This window comes from Juglans regia, chromosome 15 (assembly GCF_001411555.2).
Source record: "Juglans regia cultivar Chandler chromosome 15, Walnut 2.0, whole genome shotgun sequence".
Taxonomy (NCBI): domain Eukaryota; kingdom Viridiplantae; phylum Streptophyta; class Magnoliopsida; order Fagales; family Juglandaceae; genus Juglans; species Juglans regia.
The window spans coordinates 18,494,460-18,512,792 of NC_049915.1; the positions used below are offsets into that span (position 1 = coordinate 18,494,460).

The 18,333-nt window shown below is 35.3% G+C and overlaps 2 protein-coding genes across 2 annotated transcripts; both read right to left on the minus strand.

The window, feature by feature from the left end:
* Positions 1-425: 425 nt before the first annotated feature.
* On the minus strand, positions 426-7,542 carry LOC108993165 (tRNA pseudouridine synthase A). The gene is made up of 9 exons (XM_018967957.2): positions 7,237-7,542; positions 7,031-7,139; positions 6,648-6,829; positions 6,038-6,183; positions 3,774-3,865; positions 3,261-3,601; positions 2,384-2,447; positions 1,704-1,766; positions 426-955 (listed from the first exon to the last, which is right to left on the minus strand). The coding sequence occupies exons 1-9, from the start codon at positions 7,374-7,376 to the stop codon at positions 764-766; spliced, it is 1,329 nt and encodes a 442-aa protein (XP_018823502.1). The 5' UTR covers positions 7,377-7,542; the 3' UTR covers positions 426-763.
* Positions 7,543-8,861: 1,319 nt separating this feature from the next.
* On the minus strand, positions 8,862-18,007 carry LOC108993227 (protein APEM9). Its single transcript, XM_035686082.1, has 8 exons — positions 17,744-18,007; positions 16,390-16,451; positions 16,043-16,216; positions 14,439-14,516; positions 12,813-13,098; positions 9,813-10,171; positions 9,167-9,337; positions 8,862-9,022 (listed from the first exon to the last, which is right to left on the minus strand). Exons 2-7 carry the CDS (start codon positions 16,443-16,445, stop codon positions 9,208-9,210), a joined length of 1,083 nt encoding a protein of 360 aa, XP_035541975.1. The 5' UTR covers positions 16,446-16,451; positions 17,744-18,007; the 3' UTR covers positions 8,862-9,022; positions 9,167-9,207.
* Positions 18,008-18,333: the final 326 nt, after the last annotated feature.

The window sequence follows — 18,333 nt, forward strand, 5'->3', positions numbered from 1 at the left end:
AAACCAATTTATGTGATAATTGAACAAAACAAGCGAAGCTGGTAAGTAATTGTGTGAGAACTTATGCATTCCCTGGGAAAAAAAAAAAAAAAATGGTGTTTTCTGAGCGAAGAAAGGAGGTTGATATGGTGGAAAAGGTATCTTCAAAGATGACACAAGTACTACCACCTCTTTTCATTTTGTTTCTGTTTGTGGAAATTTCCTTGTAATGCTGGTAAATCATCTTTTAGGATGAAATTGTCTATTTCCAAAAGTTCAGAACTCTCTGTTTTCCTGTCTCATAAAGTAAAACCAAGCAGCAGAAAAATATAATAATAAAGATACTCTTTAAGAAGTACTGCATGATACATTTCTCTTGATGTTCATTGATGAAGTAGGAATAATAGTAAACTCGATAAGACTGGTTGAGTTTCTTTCAATGCTTATAATCAAAATTTTGCTCCATGCCATGGCTTTGCTGTGGCAAAAAGTTGTAGTAGTACTCCAAGAGGATCCAGACTAGACAGATCTGCAATGCAAAACAGCACAGCCAACAGCCAGATACTAGGCAGATCTGCAATACGGTACACCAAGAAGGATTCCAACTAGCAGCAACAAAAATCAACAGCCAGATAATGCAGTAGAGGACTAAAGCACAACTATGCAGATCTACAATACAGAAACACCAGAGACGAAATTCCCCTTAAAACCAAATACGCATATGTGTGTATGGTATCAACTAATCCAGATCTAAAGCTAGATCCATGTGGCAATGACACTAAACTCAGTCCTTTGGAATGAGACAGTATTGCGAATCAAACTCTGCATATCCTACATCAACAAGACATAGTCCCTCAGGGGGTGCTGGGGGAGCAGTGGCACGTCTGCAAGTAGCATCCATTAGCTTTATCAATGCATCCTCATCTGCACCTGCAGCTGCTTCCCTTACCGATGTTGCCACAAGCACTCTAACCATCTGACAGTTATAGTTAGCCTCTGACCAAGTCAGTCACAATGAGATGCAATAAACCCCAAGACTTCCAGCATCCAGCAAGATAACCAGAAAATAGCAGGACAATGGTGATATGAATATGAAGAAAAATCTTTTTTTTTTTAAAAAAAGGGAAAAAAATTGAAGTAAATGAACTGATTAGAAACCAGTAAGCATGGAAAATTCACTGAGATTCAAGCAGCAAACACGGCCACCACAAGGAATTGGAACATTTTCACTACAGGTATTTGTTATTTGTGCTAGAGTTTCTTCCAATTAGTAAACTGACCTCAACTAAAACATTGGGTAATTTTGAAATAGGCCCAAAAGTGTAACAATAATCTCCAAGCATTTTAGAACCTTTAATTTGAACCAGTTCACAAACTAGAAACTTTAGCAATTAGCCCGTATTTTCACAAAAAGAGTCTCTGTACAAAAAACTTTAGTTTTTATGAACCTTTGATTGAATTATTTCTCAAACCAGAAAAATTACCCATTACTGTAACTTACCTGCATAAAAGCAATGTTAATGTGTCTGACATGTTTATTCCAGATTATCATTGGAAGTTTTAACACATCCTTAAGAGTATGATGGAAAAGGAAATCAATGACAGGAAATTATGATACCCTCTCAGCAATAAATCTTTCCCAGTGCATGCACTTTGCCACATATTTCTTTTGATAAGTATTTTGCCACATATTTCTTAGCATGATATTAACTTAAAACAATTACCTTGCGTAAGAAGCGGTTAGCAACCAGCTCCACACACATAACCTTTCTTCCTTCCCCATGATCCTACAAAAATACAACAGTACAAGCAACACGAATGTCTAAATTCAGTGTAGTGGTTAAAATGTCACAACCAAGTCCAAACGCAACAAAATTATGGAGTATCCAAGTCCTATCATCTAATGGGAGTATCAGATTTCCATAAAACTAACGATGAAAAAAGCCAAGAGATACATTTGAACCGCAGAAGACAAACTTGACGTAAAACTGAAATGACAAAAATAAAAGCTAAGAGAAAAAATAACAACAAAAAGTAGAAAATCTGAAGACAGAAGTAAAAATAAACATCTAAGCTTGCATAAAAACATTAGATACAGAGTGGGCAAGCAAAAAAGTATTTCAAGTTCAGCTCAAGCAGTGATTTGGAATGCTTCTATGCTGCATCATACTGGAATAATAACTGTGTACTTAAAGCTCGTCAACCGAGCTGCCACACTCTTTTGTATTTTTCTTTTTTCATTCTTTCTCAAACAACAGTAAACGACAAGAAAATGGTAATAAGATTCAATGGAAAAATTGTACTTGGATTGTGCCTTTTGCGTTTTTTTATGAAAATTGTATTTCTGTCAAAACAATTTTCAAGGGAAAACAAAATTACAAGAGGCAAAGTAGAAAAAGCTTACAGAGCATGGCAGGCGGGCTACTGCTGCTCGAGCATGGTAGACAAAACACTGTGTTGGAGGACCACTGAAATAGAAGGTAAAATGATGGAAACTAAGACGAAAACATGCTAGCAATTCTACAGAATCTGTTCAATTATTCTGAGTGCAGAGCTTTTTTTTTTTTTTTGACAAGTTAGTCCTGAGAAACTCAGATCAGGTCAGGTGCATTAACAAAAAAGAGGGACTTCTAAAGCTTATACAATAACATTATCCAAAGAGGATTTAAACAATAGGTCAACAAATTTAGGTTGGCAAGGACAGCATCAGGTTACGGATGCAATCCTATACATGTTCTTTCATTGCAACAGAGAATAAAATGTTATGAACCTACACCATTTCAAAACGAAGATGCATATACAATCGTGTGATATGATTCCAAGTCCCACCCAAGTAAACAGTAAATCTAGTAAGACACTATGTTTCCCCACCGCCCCCCTCTCCCTCTCTCTCTACAAAAGAATATGCAGTTCACATTATAGTAAAAAAAGAACCAAACCATTTTTTCCTTTGTTTTGTTAGCTTATCCTCAAGACTTCTAAACACGCTACAGTTGGCATGCTATTCCTGCTAATACGTCAAGGTAACCCAAAACATGGATATAAACTGGTTAAGAGGGCATGTGGGCCATGTGGCAGGATAAGAAAAGATATGATCATAATTCTAGGAGGTTATTTTTCTCCAGTATCGGAATCTGATTAAGTCTCAGTGTGACGGTCAGAAATCTGGCAAGATATTCTTAAGAGATGATCCAACACCATTGTTGACCTTAATCATGTAAATAGGCCCAGCTTTCACAGAAACAAAAGAACCAAGAACAACCTGAGTTTTTAATGCTTACACGTTTCTCGAAGCTTTGGTATCACGTGCAAACATCTTGTAGGACAATAGCTTTCCTTCTAGCTGCTGCAGAAGTTGGTTAACCCTGATTATGCTGAATGTTTGTGGTTTCTTCCCATTTTCATGATCATCCTTGTAATCATTAATTAAGTCTTCAACAGTGTCCACATTGCATTCATCGCATCTAATTCTCTGCTCATCTGTATTTTCATTACATCTAAAATTCTCAGCATCCTGCCCACTCTCACTACCTTGCTCCCCACCCTCCCAATCATTAAATGGAAGGATATAAAAATAATGCCTCCATTTGGCAGAGAAATTTGGATGGAAGCTGCGTGAGACCTACAGCAAGAAGCACCCAATATAAGTGCAACTAGTATTGAATGAGAGAGATGTGCAATGCTAACAAAGATCAAATTTCAAGCACAACAAATACTGAAGAAATCAAATCACAAATACAAATTTCATTTCCAATATTAGCTTGGTTTTTTGTCAAATCAGAACAAAACTTTACCTCAGAAACAGATCTGACAATAAGATTTCTCGGCACTGCACCGTTGATGGCCTCTTCTATATCTCGAGGTTTTATATCCTTTCTCCAAGTAGCTAGGCATGACAAGTATAACGTCAGCAACAATCAGAGTGAAATGAGAAAAGCTGACAAAAATATAAATAACTATTAATCTCCCGAGTCCCAGAACCAACTGCTCTACTTGTGGAGAAAAAGCTACATAAAGTTCTTCCAATCCAAAAAGACCAATTCCCTACTCATGAACAATCAACCAAATAGCAATTGCTTCAAAAATGTAGAGCACAAAAGAAAGAATATTTTTATCAAACATTGCCCAAAGATTTACATGATTTAATCAACAGCATTCCTACCAAAGAAGACTGTTTCAACGAGAATTTGTTTTTTTATAAGTAATATAAAGTTTTATTGAATCAAGTAAATAGGCATAGCCCAAGTACACAGGAAGTATACAAAACGGAACACGTAATTACAAGTTAGGAGTTAAAGATAGATACAAGCAATGAAAATTTGTAGGACAGAGATAACAGTCACTTTTCGTTTTTTATTATTCCGTAATCCCCAATAAAGGTCAAACATTATCTCCAAGAGGCGTAATTCTTGGATTGATATACTAGGCCTGAGGCATACCTTGATGCCCCAAAAATAGAGGAAAATTTTTTAATGTGCTTATCAAGAAATAACATCTACATTAATGTGGGTTGCTAGTGTATTTTCCATTTGAAGGGCTTCAGAAAAACTGGATTAATAATGCTCCCCTCAGAAAAACTGGATGAATAGGAGAGTGGATTAATAACATCTACATTAACATCTTCTCTGAATTCTACCCTTTCCATTTTCTTTTCAGAAACACTGAATTCCCAAACGTTTAAATACCTTTACCATCATTCATAAAACCAAAACCCCAACTCTTCCTAAACTTTACCATCATTTTTTTATAAGATAAAATTTTATTAAAACAAGTAAAGAGGCATTGCCCAAGTACATAGGTAGTATGCAAAAGGGAACACCTATTACAAGTTAGAAACTAGAAAATGATACAAGAAAGCCATGAAGACTAGATCCATTGAGTACAATGACAGAAGCCCAAAGAAACAAGGAATGAAAAAAGAAACTTCTAAGCTCATCAAAAGAGCACTCCCTATCAGCAAAGCTCCGATCATTCCTTTCAAGCCAAATGCACCACATGAGGCATCAAGGAACCATTCTCCATATAGCCGCAGAATGTAGGTGAGGCCTATCTAACATGAAAGAAGATCCACAACCCTCCTAGGCAGCATCCATGTGAGTCCAGTCCCGCTAACAATCTCATCCCATAGCCCCCTTGCCACCTCACTATGAAGAAATAAATCTGAAAAAAAAAAGTCCCTAAGCCATACTAGGATTGCTTAGCATCTCCTCAAACAACCCAACCAACAAGATGCACATCTCAAGCACCATCAAGACGCAACCATGATGCTATTCAAGCTGAACCTTCATTATTCCTACTCTAATTACACTCATAAAGTTTTGAGTTCATGTCTAACATGCATTTCCATCACAGGGAACCTGCTAGTGCAAGCACAACTCAGTAGAAACACAAACACTACTGGAGTTGAACCAAACAAAAATGGAATAGAAAGCAGCTCTACATGTAGGCTAACCATCCAACCATATCCAATAATGAGAACAAAAAGCTAAGCAAGAAAGGAGAAGCTTGAGCTTTTCTATCACCTGAGCCCTCAACAACACGGCCTGCAGTCCACTGACAGGAGTGAGGCATAAACTGCACCAGCCACCCAAATCTGGCATAAACAGCAGTAACCAACACCATGACCATAACAAAATGAACACAAAAGTGGAAAAGCTGTCCACAGCATCAAGGTCAACAACATGCACCACCAGGGGCCTGCGAGCTTTAGATTCTACTAAGGGCTTCCAAAGCATGCTGCCTTGAAGCCCCATTCTGTTTGTTCCTCCCTCTGATTCTCCCTCTTATATTAACAATAGTTTTCGAGCGAGTAATCAGTACGAGAAAATCATAAAAAAGTTTATTAAGACTAAATTTATGTTTTAAGGGCAACATTGTAGGAACTCCATTCTTAGCTTCACCTTCACATTATAATCGTTTAATAATTCAAATTAATTTGAAATTGGAGTGTGAGAAGCAAACGGCCAACACAGTAACCTTTATATAACTAATGTATCAATAACAACTTGAGTGCTAAAAATTAAGGCATCTGAATAAGAAGAATGCCATAAAAACATACAAAAAGCACAAACTTGTTGAAGAGCTGTGACTCCCTTATCTGTGCGCCCAGCAACAACAACACTGCCTTCTACGGGTAAACCTTTGTCTTTCAGCAATTGAACTTTCCTCTCATCAACAAATTTAAAGAGAGATCTTTCTATTACACTGTCAAAAGTAAAGAACTGTACTAAAGAGTATGATAAAAATTATGAGAGTCAGCAAAGCAGATTCCAGATTCCAATTCATTTTGTAAATTTTTATGAAGAAAGATTCTACGCAATGCAGATTGAAGCACCCAAAAACAAAGAATTAGGCAGCATTTTTACGTAATAATGAATGAAAATTTTGTCAACACTTTCAGAGGCAGAAAACCACCACTTTAGAGAGTTCCTAATACAAAAGGTATAGTAAAAGGGGTGATTCCATTTGTTCCTATAACCCAAAAAACAATGCAAGACTACAAGCATTGCAATGACCAACAAAAATCACAAAAAAACCAGTTTAAACATCATGTTATATAATAAGGAATACCCTCTTCTCAAAAGCCAAAAATAAACAGTACGTGGAGTATTTCTGCACTGTGCTAATAATTTGACCAAATTGCGCAGGTTAAAAGGAAAACAACTTACCCCTGGACAGTGTTCAAGCCCGGCTGCTTTTGCCAACCATCAAAAGAACCCCCGTGATATGAAAGAACAATTTTGAATGTTAATCTTGCCCATCTCCCAGTCCTATCTTCAGCGGAAACACTCTCCAATTCAGTTTTATCAGAAACCTCTAGAATTTCAGCATCATTATGAACACGATGTGTCTGTGGAGAAAGTTCTGGAGAATAAATATATAAACTAACTAATTCTATTAGATAATCATTAGTCAATTACCAGCACAATTCTCTCCCAATCAATCAAAAGGGAATATTTACCAGCTTTGAATTCGAAAATGCATAATCCCACAACGAAAATCAAAACAAATTTTGACTATTGCAACAAATCGGAATCTAATAGCAACCCACCTCAATCCCAAACAATGCGGACAATATTGATGCGCGCCCGTTCACTGAATTTGAATAAAAATCGACGACTTCTTGCCAAGGCCTTGTGTGCATGAATTCGTAGCTTTCCCTAGGCAAAAAATAAAGAAATAACCCAAACTTCAAGCGATTTCTCAGCTGAGAAACATCTAAAGATCCATAAAATGATGAAATGACAGGGGAAGTACCTGGCAGTCCACCTTTCATATCTGCAAGGATCGGTATGGTCATAATGTACATAACCCTTGTTCCGAGCTTTATTTTCCATCGCAAATCTTCGAATACCTTCTCTGGGAGAAACCAAACTTGCTCTGCAGGACGCTATCATACCCTTTATTGTACTTACAGTCGGTACAACATGGACGGTACCGGACGGCAAGTGAAGGGAGTTTGCTGCGTGTCGGGAGTTTACGAAGAAAGAGTTTGATGCTTGTCGGGAGTACACGAAGAGAAGGGGTTCGAAGTTCGAACTCGAAGGAGACGGGTGAAATAATTCGTATAATTTACAATTTAAATAAAATAATTTAATATTTTTAATGAAGTCAAGCACTTACCTCAATTATAATGATATAGATTTTTAAATAAATAAAAAGAATATCATTAATCTTCTGATCATAACATGTGCTACAGTTATAAAGATAAGTTAAATCCGCTTTAAAAAAAAAAATAATTTTATAATATGAATTTAATCTTTTTATAACTAAAATATTTCTTATGAAAAAAAATATAATTGATTCCATCATTTAATCTTATAAAAATATATTATTAGAATATTATTTTTTAATATTATTATTATTTTAAAATTAAAAAAAATTAAATTATTTATTATATTTATATTAAAATTTAAAAAAATTATAATGATGAGATGAGATAAAATGAGACGGAGTTGGAAAATTTATTACATTTCATGGAAGGTTTATTGAAGAAGCTGTAGTTTGATAGAATGACATTCCTAACCTTACACTGCAAAAAAGAATTGTAGATGCAAATTTTGAATGAAAACGTGGGATTAATAGATTCATAAAAGACAAAATATCAATATATTTTGAAGTAAGCTTCCATATCAACAGTATATTTGATGTGTCAATAGAAGAGTATTACTCATTAGAGCGCATCTCCTCACAATCCTCCCATCAAATTTCTTAATCCTAACCCTTAATGTGGGGATGAGAGTACAAATTCTATGTCAACTAATTATTGTTTGTTAATATTTTTCTCAAGGATTTTCTTTGTTGTATTCACCAGATTGAGTCAAAAGGCACAAGGAAGAAAGCAAGAAAGCGGATCAAGTGGCATAGTAAAGGTCGTTAAAAAGGAAGGAAAATGCTAGTTTACCGCCTAAATTTGCCCCCTCACTTTGACCGCTCGTGTATTTAATTTTTTTTACTTGATAATTAAGAAAATAACTTATAGTGTATTGATATATTTTTTTATTTTTTAAATATATTTAAATATATTAAAAAAACATGAAACGAAAAAGAAGAAAAAATGTACACAACAGATGGTGTCATGGCCCCAACAAACCATCTATAACTTTGATATAATAAAGAGAATGACTGCAGATACAAAAAAATTATACAAAACTAAACCCATAAACTGATGTATTCGTGAGATCCATTAAATTTACTTTACAATAAAAATAACTTTACAATCTGACGTACCACATTAATTTGCGATTATTTTTGTGTAATTTTCTTATGGCTAAAGTATCTCCCTATAATAAACCATGCACCTAACTTAGAAAAATAAATTTGATGGAACTTGTAATGCGCACAGAAAAAAAAATAAAACTATGCTAATGACACTTACGAAAAGAAAAAGCAAAGTCCCTTGACACTGCAGACGTTGCATGATATATATATATATTACTGAACTTCTCACTTCGTTTATTCATTACAACCATGAAAATATATGCAGAACAAGGAGATTTTATGGTGAATTTATTGCCACAAAACCTTGCACAAAGAATTGCACCTGTTCGTTAAACAGAAACTTTGTATCAGTTCATGGATATGATTTCATGGCATCTTGACCAGAAAAACGAAACACAAGAACCGTGTATGAAAATATCATCGGCTCTTCAGAGTCTAGGTTGTTCCATAAAAGATGTGTTCATACCTGTATGAGAGACCTAAAATGGGAAATTACTGTAAATCTCATCACTGCCCTCCACGTGTTGCAGCGGCAATAGATTGAACAGATGCTAGAGGATTCACTTGGTACGAAAACGCAAGCTGCCACAAATCCATCACGGCCCTCTTCAAGAACAGTACATGTCTTCCAGCAAACCTGAAACAAAAACATTTTAGTAAATCATCTGAACTCTTCACAGTTGAATTAGATTAGCTTTCAGCCTCTTCCATTCTATTGAGGGTTTTTTCAGCTATACAGTGTATTTTGAGCAGTTTAAACAGAGCAATAATCAGTTATATTTATTAAATTTTTTTTTTTGTGTGTGAAGACAACATCTTGGATTGGAAGATTATCCAACTGCTGTGTCACAAATTTCAGCATAAGAACATTGATTATTGTAACAGAAACCTAGTACAGGCTTTGCTAAATATGAAAGGTCATCTTAAACAGGCTATACAATTAGTTTAGAAAAAGGGAATCTTAAAGTTTTACTTTCATTTTGGGAGAGACACAGCTGCAAGCCAAAACCCAAGTAGGATTTTAAACTAAACGTAGAAAAGGAATAAATTTTATAATCTCTTGACTTTGGAATCCTACATACATGTAGACCAGAAAGAAGAGAATATAGTACCTCTTCAAAATAGCCTTTTTCTTTCGGACAACATGGCACATGAGCAAGATCAAACAGCCCAGGAAAATTTTCCCTTTCGATACAACCAATCGAGCATTACCAAACTTCAAAGTGATGGTACGAAACCACCAGAAACATGGTTCTATCCGTTCAGAGAATTTTAAAACTGCTTGTTTGGCAACACTCCCTTGATTAGGTTGGTATTTGGCATTCAATGCTTTTCGAGAACCCTCAGGCACATTCAGTTCTTTCAGTGATGAGAAACGAGCGTCATGATTATCTCCCGGTAAAATTGAGGGTCCTTGTGACAAGTTGGTGGCTTTAATAGAATGAAGGGAATGTAATTTCCTCAGAAGTACCTATAATAAAGGACATGGGAAAATATAAGAACTAATATTTTTTTTAATCAATTGATAAAACAATCTGATGTTTTCAGCCATTTGGAAAAACATGGAAATGAAATAAAATTATTTGAATTTCCATCAAGAATGTATATCAACTCACTCATGAAACACAGAGTCATCACCAAGACTAGGAAATATTATCCCAATTACAAACTGGCCTTGCTTGAAAATACAGTATGAAATAGCTAAAAACATATTTTATCTACTATAAATGTAATAATAAGGATAGTATGAAATCCCTAATCCGTGAATTTACTATTATCAATATGGAAGAAAAAAAAAAACTTTTCAAATGCCACCAAAGACAAAATAAAGGCAATTCGTAGAAGGTTATCAAAATTTAGGCTTCTAGATAAATCGACGAAGGGTTTTCTCAGTTAACTATAAAATCAAACTGAGAAATTTAGCTTTTGATAAATGGTAAAAATAAATAGTAACAAGGAACATGTTCTGTTATATGTTTGTATTTCTACAAATGAAGGGGGAAACGTGAGTAAAATTTAGTGACATGATTCCTTTTTATACAACTACATTTAAAGTTCAATAAAGGCATGGTGCAAGTATCCAGAAGGTATACAAGACCCCCGCAAAGAAATACTTTCCATGAAATGATAGGAAGAAATAATGATTAACGATTTTCGCAAAAGAAGGGAAATCGATAAAGTAAATTGTGAGAATATAGATGAAATGGTAATATTCGCCTCTTCTTATCGGCTTGAGCTTTTGAGACAAGTAGTGATTTAACGTGGTACAAAACACAAGTCTTAAGTTCGAATCCTAAATCAACACTCTCCACCCACCACCCCCCCAAATTCAATTAAGGGGATGTTTGGATATCATTTTCATCTCATCCCATCTAATCTTATCTCATCTTATTTCCTTCCCAAACATCATTCAAATACAAACACTTTCAAACTAATCATTACAACTTTTTTAAACTAATCATTACAATTTTTTCAAATGTTTAAACAAAAAATAAAAAACAATTCAGCTTTTTCAAATCTCAAAACAAAAATTATATTTTAACAATATTTTAACTTTATAATACTTCTTATTCAATTTTTTCTCTCCTTTCCCAAAACCCAAAAAATACTTAACTCAAACTATCTCACTACTATTCACAAACCATTTTACTATTATTAACAAAATTCTCATCTAATATCATTCCCCAAGCATCCTCTAAGTATTCACATGTTGGACCCCATTTATTAAAGAAGAGTCTGACTCGCACATGAGATGAGTGTTAAAATATTAATTAAACGACTAAATGCACCCATTCCCATCAGCTTGACCCTTTGGGACAAGTACATAAATACTTGATAAGGATAACAATAGCAAAGATGATGGAGGATAAGACTGAGTTGCAATAGTGGGGGATTATGGGCACCAACAGAACGAGACATCATATAGATATAACAATGCAAAAAATAAATAAATAACCATCAATTAAGTGCAGACCATTTTTAAGGCATGCTTCTGATTCCCTACTTATTTTCATGTTCGTGTGTGTGTGTCCGTTAAAAAGTTAAAATGAACATAAAATTTACTGAAGCTTACAGAAAAGCAACCGCAAATATTTACATAAGGGAAAATGTTGACGGTAACACAAAAAAAAAAGACTGCTCCGAAGTTGAAATGCACATTTACATACCCAAAATTTGCTGAAGTTTACATATAAGAACCGCACATATTTACATAAGGGAAAAAGTCGATGGTAAAACTAGAAAATGACTGGTAAGCTCATATATGTATGTGCCCGCGTGTCCAAAAAAATGTCAAAGTTTGAAATGAACGTTAACATGCACAAATACTGAATTTTTCAGATAACCAACTCCACATGTTTACGTGATGGAATTTTTTTTTTTTTTTTTTCAAGGAACCTCTCCAAGATAGGGTCTTTCGGACCCACCTATGCAGAGTAAACCCTAGTCCCATGCACCGCACCCGTGGAAGTTTTCCTACATGGAACTGGTTAAATCACTGGCTTTTTATCAAGGGGTGTGGCCCCAAATGATTGTTTGCACCCATGAGGTGTTGAACCTTGGACCTTGAAGGGAGTGATACCCCAAGACCAAGGCCTTCGCCACTTGGGCCATCCCCTTGGGGTTTGATGGAAGTTTTTGAATGTGAAACTTTAAAATGACCGGAAGAAATACCATCAGTTAACCCCCAAAAGAAGATGAGAACAATGAAACAAATGAACTGTAACATTTTAGCCCTTAAATCGCTACCTACCCTTTTTACTCTAAGGTTGACTATGTCAAATAGCAATTGCACATCCCACATGAACAGTTCAACATTAACATATAATGTTTGGTGAAGGCTTTCTACTGAAAAGCCTGTCCTCATAGTTGATGAGCCAAATCTTATGCGAGAAAAGAGTCAACAACAAATCATGAACCATAGGAATAGCATCAGTCAATCTAAAAAATGGTAATTCTCATTTATACTTTAATTCTATAGCTTAGTCCGACAATGATATCAAATGTCATGAAAACAGTTCATGAACACAGGATGTCATGCCAAATCCAAAAACCAACACAGTTCATTCCAATAAAGGGTGACTCCAACTTAGATCTATGATAATATAAAATACCTGTCGTTTTTCCTCAGGTAGTGCAGCTTTCTCAACCAACGAGATGGCAAATTCAAAATCATTTAAAACTGTTGCAAGAAGGGTCACGGCATAGACCTCGACAACTTCAAAATATTCATCAACTCCTAGAATAAAACGCCTGTCATGTCTTGGCATACAATCTACATTTGCTTCTGCATCAACAAGAACATAGTATCTTTCATCTATAGATCTCCACTTGCTAAGGAAATCCTCAAGAAATTCCCGAACACCAAAAGAAGAACCTTCTGATATCTGAAAGCAAACCCTGAAAGGACAAAAAAATGACAAAAGGTTTGACAACCACTCTTTTGAAGTATAGACATTACTTCCTTCCAAGAATATGTTTGCCAAAACTATGATACATGCCCAACATAAAAAAACTGATTTACCCACGTCTTATGCACAACAGAATGGTGTACAATATGTCTATAAATCCCAGACACTAGAAGACGCATTTATAAAAAACAGAAACCCGAGAACATATTAGCCAGTCGATCCATCCCAATGCTACAGGTATACCTCACTAAGAAGCAACAGGGACCTTACTTTGCCTGACATGCAAAGAATGAAAAGAATTACATAAATCCACAGGTAAGCCATGTTCCATGACCTAAGTTTTAGAGATTGAATTAAGCTTACATGTAAACCATAGCAAATGCTATAAATCAAACCCCATGAATAGTAGTTCACAGAAGAGCATAATGCTTCAATACAAGTTTTTGGAATTTGACTACTTTGTCTTCTTAGGCATATGCATGAAGAAAAAATTCAGAGAAAATGTTATGAGAATTAATGTTCTCTGCTTTTGCTAAGCAGTTATTTCATTGAAAAACACAAAAGGTGCAATCCAGGTACACGGGATGTATACAAGAAAAAAGGCTATCTAGAAGTAGATAGGTACTTTTCTCAGAATTAACAGAATCATTAATTCTAAATATGAGAACTAGTGATTATCTTACTCCAATGGACTTTTCTCAGATTTCTATGCCTTTGGTATGTAACTTTAAAAGCCAAAAGGACAACTCTTCCAGAATTTATTGATCCTTATTCTCTTTTGTAAGCCTTCATTGCACTTATGTACATCTACAGGCCTTCGGCCCCAAACCCAATTTTCTTTCAGGAATATAATTAGTTTATTTCCTTAAGATAAGTTTTAAATGAAAAACATTTTTTATAAGTAAAAACCACCACAAATATCAATAACAGTGATATTAGAAGTGATAAATGTTTACTTTAAAATCTGATATTTAAAGAACTTCTTCTAAAAAGGGAAAAACAAAAGAAAGAAAGAAGTTCCTTGAACAACTGTGGTACTAGACAGCTGAATAATCCTAAAACCTCCTTAGACATTTTTACAAATAACTTTATTTTCAGTAGATAATTACATACAAAAATACTTTGGAGAATAGCCATTTATGGACATTCTAACCACGTTATGGCTGCTTTGACAAAATTAATGTTTAAGCCCAAGCTTATTTTTAATAAATTTAAGGTTAAACAACCACTCACACGTAAAGATAAAACACTTGTACCTGTGTGTCAAATTTATATCGCATGGAGAATTTAGAATATAGGAAAAGTAACATGTACAAGAGATAAATGTACCCAGTAAGCAGAACTTGAACAGGGATAGCAGTGACAAGAACATAAAGTAGTTTAAGCTGATTCAGAATTTCTGATGACCTGCATGAACCCAAAGAAACTATGAATAATATTTTAAGAAATACATAATATGTAGCATTTGTGCAACACCAAATACTTCATTGAGGGGTAGGTTATGAATTTCATTAGTTTTGTATGTTTTATTTTTAATTTTCATTGGTCCCTTTTTATGGCTTTAAAGAAGTGTTAGAAACAGTATTTGGGGCCCAGAATTAAGGAGTAACAATGCCCATACCTCCTATCTAAAAAAAACCAATGCCCATACCTAGTTCTATTCGGGTCAGCCTAAAAGGGTCCAAGAAAAATTAGAATCCTAGTAGAATAAGAATTTCTAATCAGATCAAAAAGTGTTAGGTCTACACACATATCCTACACAAGGAAGTTTACACGCTAACATGGCTTAATGTAATACGTTATATCTACTTTAAAATAAAAAGGGTTTTACAATCTGATGGATCTCATATTAAACCATGTCAGTGCGTAAACTTCCTTGTGTAAGATTTCTGTGTAGACTAAGCATTTCTCCCGAAGAAAACTCTAAAGTTCTCTGGTAAATATGCCCAAAACCTTATTATTTCAACCCAGCCACAACTCCCCTTCCTGCTGCCCCTTTTCAAACCCCAAAACTCGGAGAATTTCATAAAATCATAGCCCTTTTCCTCCCTTAACATAAGCCTCGTCCGCTGGCCTCCCTTTTGGTGATTTAGGCAAGTATTTTCAACTTTTTCAAGTCTTCTCCTTCAAGATCCAAGTTTAGATGTCAAATAACCTTCTAATAAATTTCAATATCTTTCTTGAATGGTTTTTGTCATGAAAATCAGTGCAAGATCCAATCATTCACACCAAATTCATCAAGACCTCAATACTCATTTAGTCTTGATGTTATTCTTAGGGTTTCAATTAAAAACCTATTAGGTAAAAACCTTGATTCACACCTACAGTATGATTTTAGCAAGTTATTGTAGAGTTGATGATTTTAAATAGAAAAAGGGTGAAAAAAAAACGTTTTAACAGTGCTGTTTGGTCTTCTAAAGATCTGCCAACAATATCACTGCAAGGCCTATATCATTTAAAAACAAATCCCATCATCCCCAGTTTTTTTCCTGAATATGGGCCTCTAAAGCTTCTGTTTTTTCCTCATGGCAAGGCCTAGATATCATTTAATAGAAAAAAGGCCAATTGAACCACCTAATAAACCCCAAAAACATCGGGCAAAAAGCCATCAACTGTACAAACCCCTTCAAATAAGATGGCTCTTAAACTCAACAACTATAAACTACTCCAATGGACCTTCATGCTCTTTTTTTTTTTCTTTTCCCTAAAAACAATGAAAGTTTTTTTATCAAGTAAACTCTAGGAGTACAAAGGATGCTGCCATGTGTACTCATCCAATCGCACAGTATCATCAATAACATGGATTTAACTGAATTCTAGCTCAACACCTTCGATGGTACAACAAATGAATTGAAATTTAATTAAATCAAATTCCCTATTTTTGGGGTTTACAATCACACACTTAATCTACGAATAGAGGGAATTAAAATTACCTTCCAAGTTCCTTCAAGGACTGCACCAACACCATACCAGTCGACTCTAACATGTCGTAGAATTCAACATCTTCTCCAGCTTCAATGCCTTCGTTATCGTTATTGTTGCAAAGACGCTTTAATATCGATGAAGCTAAGGATGCCGCCTCCTCATACATTGAGCACACTAGGTAGCTGTAACCGCAACAAGAACAACAATATCATGAAACTTATGGCAGTGTGTGCTTCCATTCTTTGAAAAAACTTTAAAAAAAAAAAAATTGAAAATTCTTCGAATTTCTTTTGTTCTCGAGCAAGATATGTCTAATTTTAAGAAGCAATAACAAAAGGAAATTACACCAAATTACCTCTCGGATCGCTCGATTTCTTCCCAAATTGCAGTACTTGATGTAGTCTCGGCCATCTTTCTCTAGTTGAGATGGAAGTAGTGAAGGTGAAAATGTCAACAGAAAATGGAGTGCATGAAGAAGTGCAAGAAAAATTATAGGAACTTCAAACTGAAAACAGAGTGCAAGAAAATATTTTGGGCCAAAAGCCAACTATGTTTAATTGGTATCTTAATAAATAACCCTCTTCTTGTTTGTTTAATCATCCTCTCATCATATGCTAGACTGATTATTATATATGTGTGTGTCCCTCTTTTCTTCAATGGAACCATTAATTGTTAGCAGATAAAATGAACCCAAAGTATATTTTATCTTTGCAAACTCGGATTCAACTGCATCTCATTCATAATTTTGTGCAATAGAATAAAGAAATCTAAACATTAATTGCAAAAGGCTAGAAGTATTATGATATTTTAGTGCATATTTGTTAGAATTGAGAGAATTATAAACTAAACTGAAAGGCCAGTTACCTTGATGGTCTATGACTTTTCTGTCTGTACTTACAAACAAATTAGGAGTATTTCTCAAAAAGGAACAGGCCAAGCATGTCTTAAAATAACTTAATACCCACACAAGTATTACTTGCTCACAATCAAGAGTTAAACATGACTACCGCTATTACCAGACCTGGGTCTTGATATACTTTCCACACCCATCAAAAATTGAATTTTTTAAGGACATTTTCTCTTTTAATTAAAAGTACTAGGGGGCTATTTAGTAACTGCACTAAAAGCTAGCGACAATCTACTTAATTTGCCTTAGAAATTTCAACCTCAATCCTTGTTCTCTCTCTTTCAGCAAATAAAAATTATAAGAATCTTGCTTGCCAGAGCAATAGAAGAAAGGGGGTGGGTTGCAATAAATTATGGGGAATAGGAAAAGAAGACATTGTCAACCCCCCATCTTGGAGTTACAAATTGCAGGAAAAGGATCTTCATGATTCTGAACCCAGATCAGAAACTTCTTTGCTCTCCTCCGCATGAGCTCTCACATACTCAACATACCCCAGTTGTTTAGTTCATGCAAGATCCCAAGAACTCAAAGAAAACAGCACCACTCCCACAAGGGAAGGCAGTTTGGGGGGATGGACTATGGAGACAAGAATCCGTTGGCAACAATAGATATTCCCCACTCTTCGGATGACCAATATTACATTATTAATCAACAAATTTGACGCCTCACTGCCACCAATACGCATTCACGAAAGACTCAGTGAAGCCCATCCCCTTCGTTCCGAAAACCAACGGGGAGAGAGAGGAATAAAGAGATATAGTAAAACAGGGGAGATATCAAGAGAATTGAGAGGGAGATTTACCTGAACAATAATGGGCAGAATCGGCAGTATCCTTAGGTTGAACGTAGAGGCACCTGGCGGCAGTGGCTGGACCTCAGAGGACGGCGACAAGAGCGGTGAGAGATTGGGAATACAAAGCCCTAATTTGTAAGAGAGGAAAAATCAGGGGATTTTATTCCCTGATGGAGAGGATTTGCATGATCAGGGGGCTTATACATACAGATGAGAAGCAGATGCTCGAGGCCGGGGGTATTTTTGAGCTACAGACTGCAGTATCAATCGTTGATCTGTAAGCTCAAGCCACTGTGCCGCTCGGTTTTGACCGAACAACATTACCGCTTGACGTGGCATGAAACAAAGATCAAGTCTCTGTCACTTTTATTTTACCTTTTTCACCGCTCAACACAATCCATTAGTATTCTCACGATAGTCTATCCCTTCGAAATTGATTATTTCACCATTTAACTCGCAAACTGTTAATCAAATAAAGATCAAGCCTGTCATTTTAACGAAAACGCAAGTATATTGAACAGAATATTCCTAAAAACCTTGTTTGTTTCCTGAGAAAACGGAGGTAAAATCGGCCAAAAAAATGAAGAAGAATTCAAAAA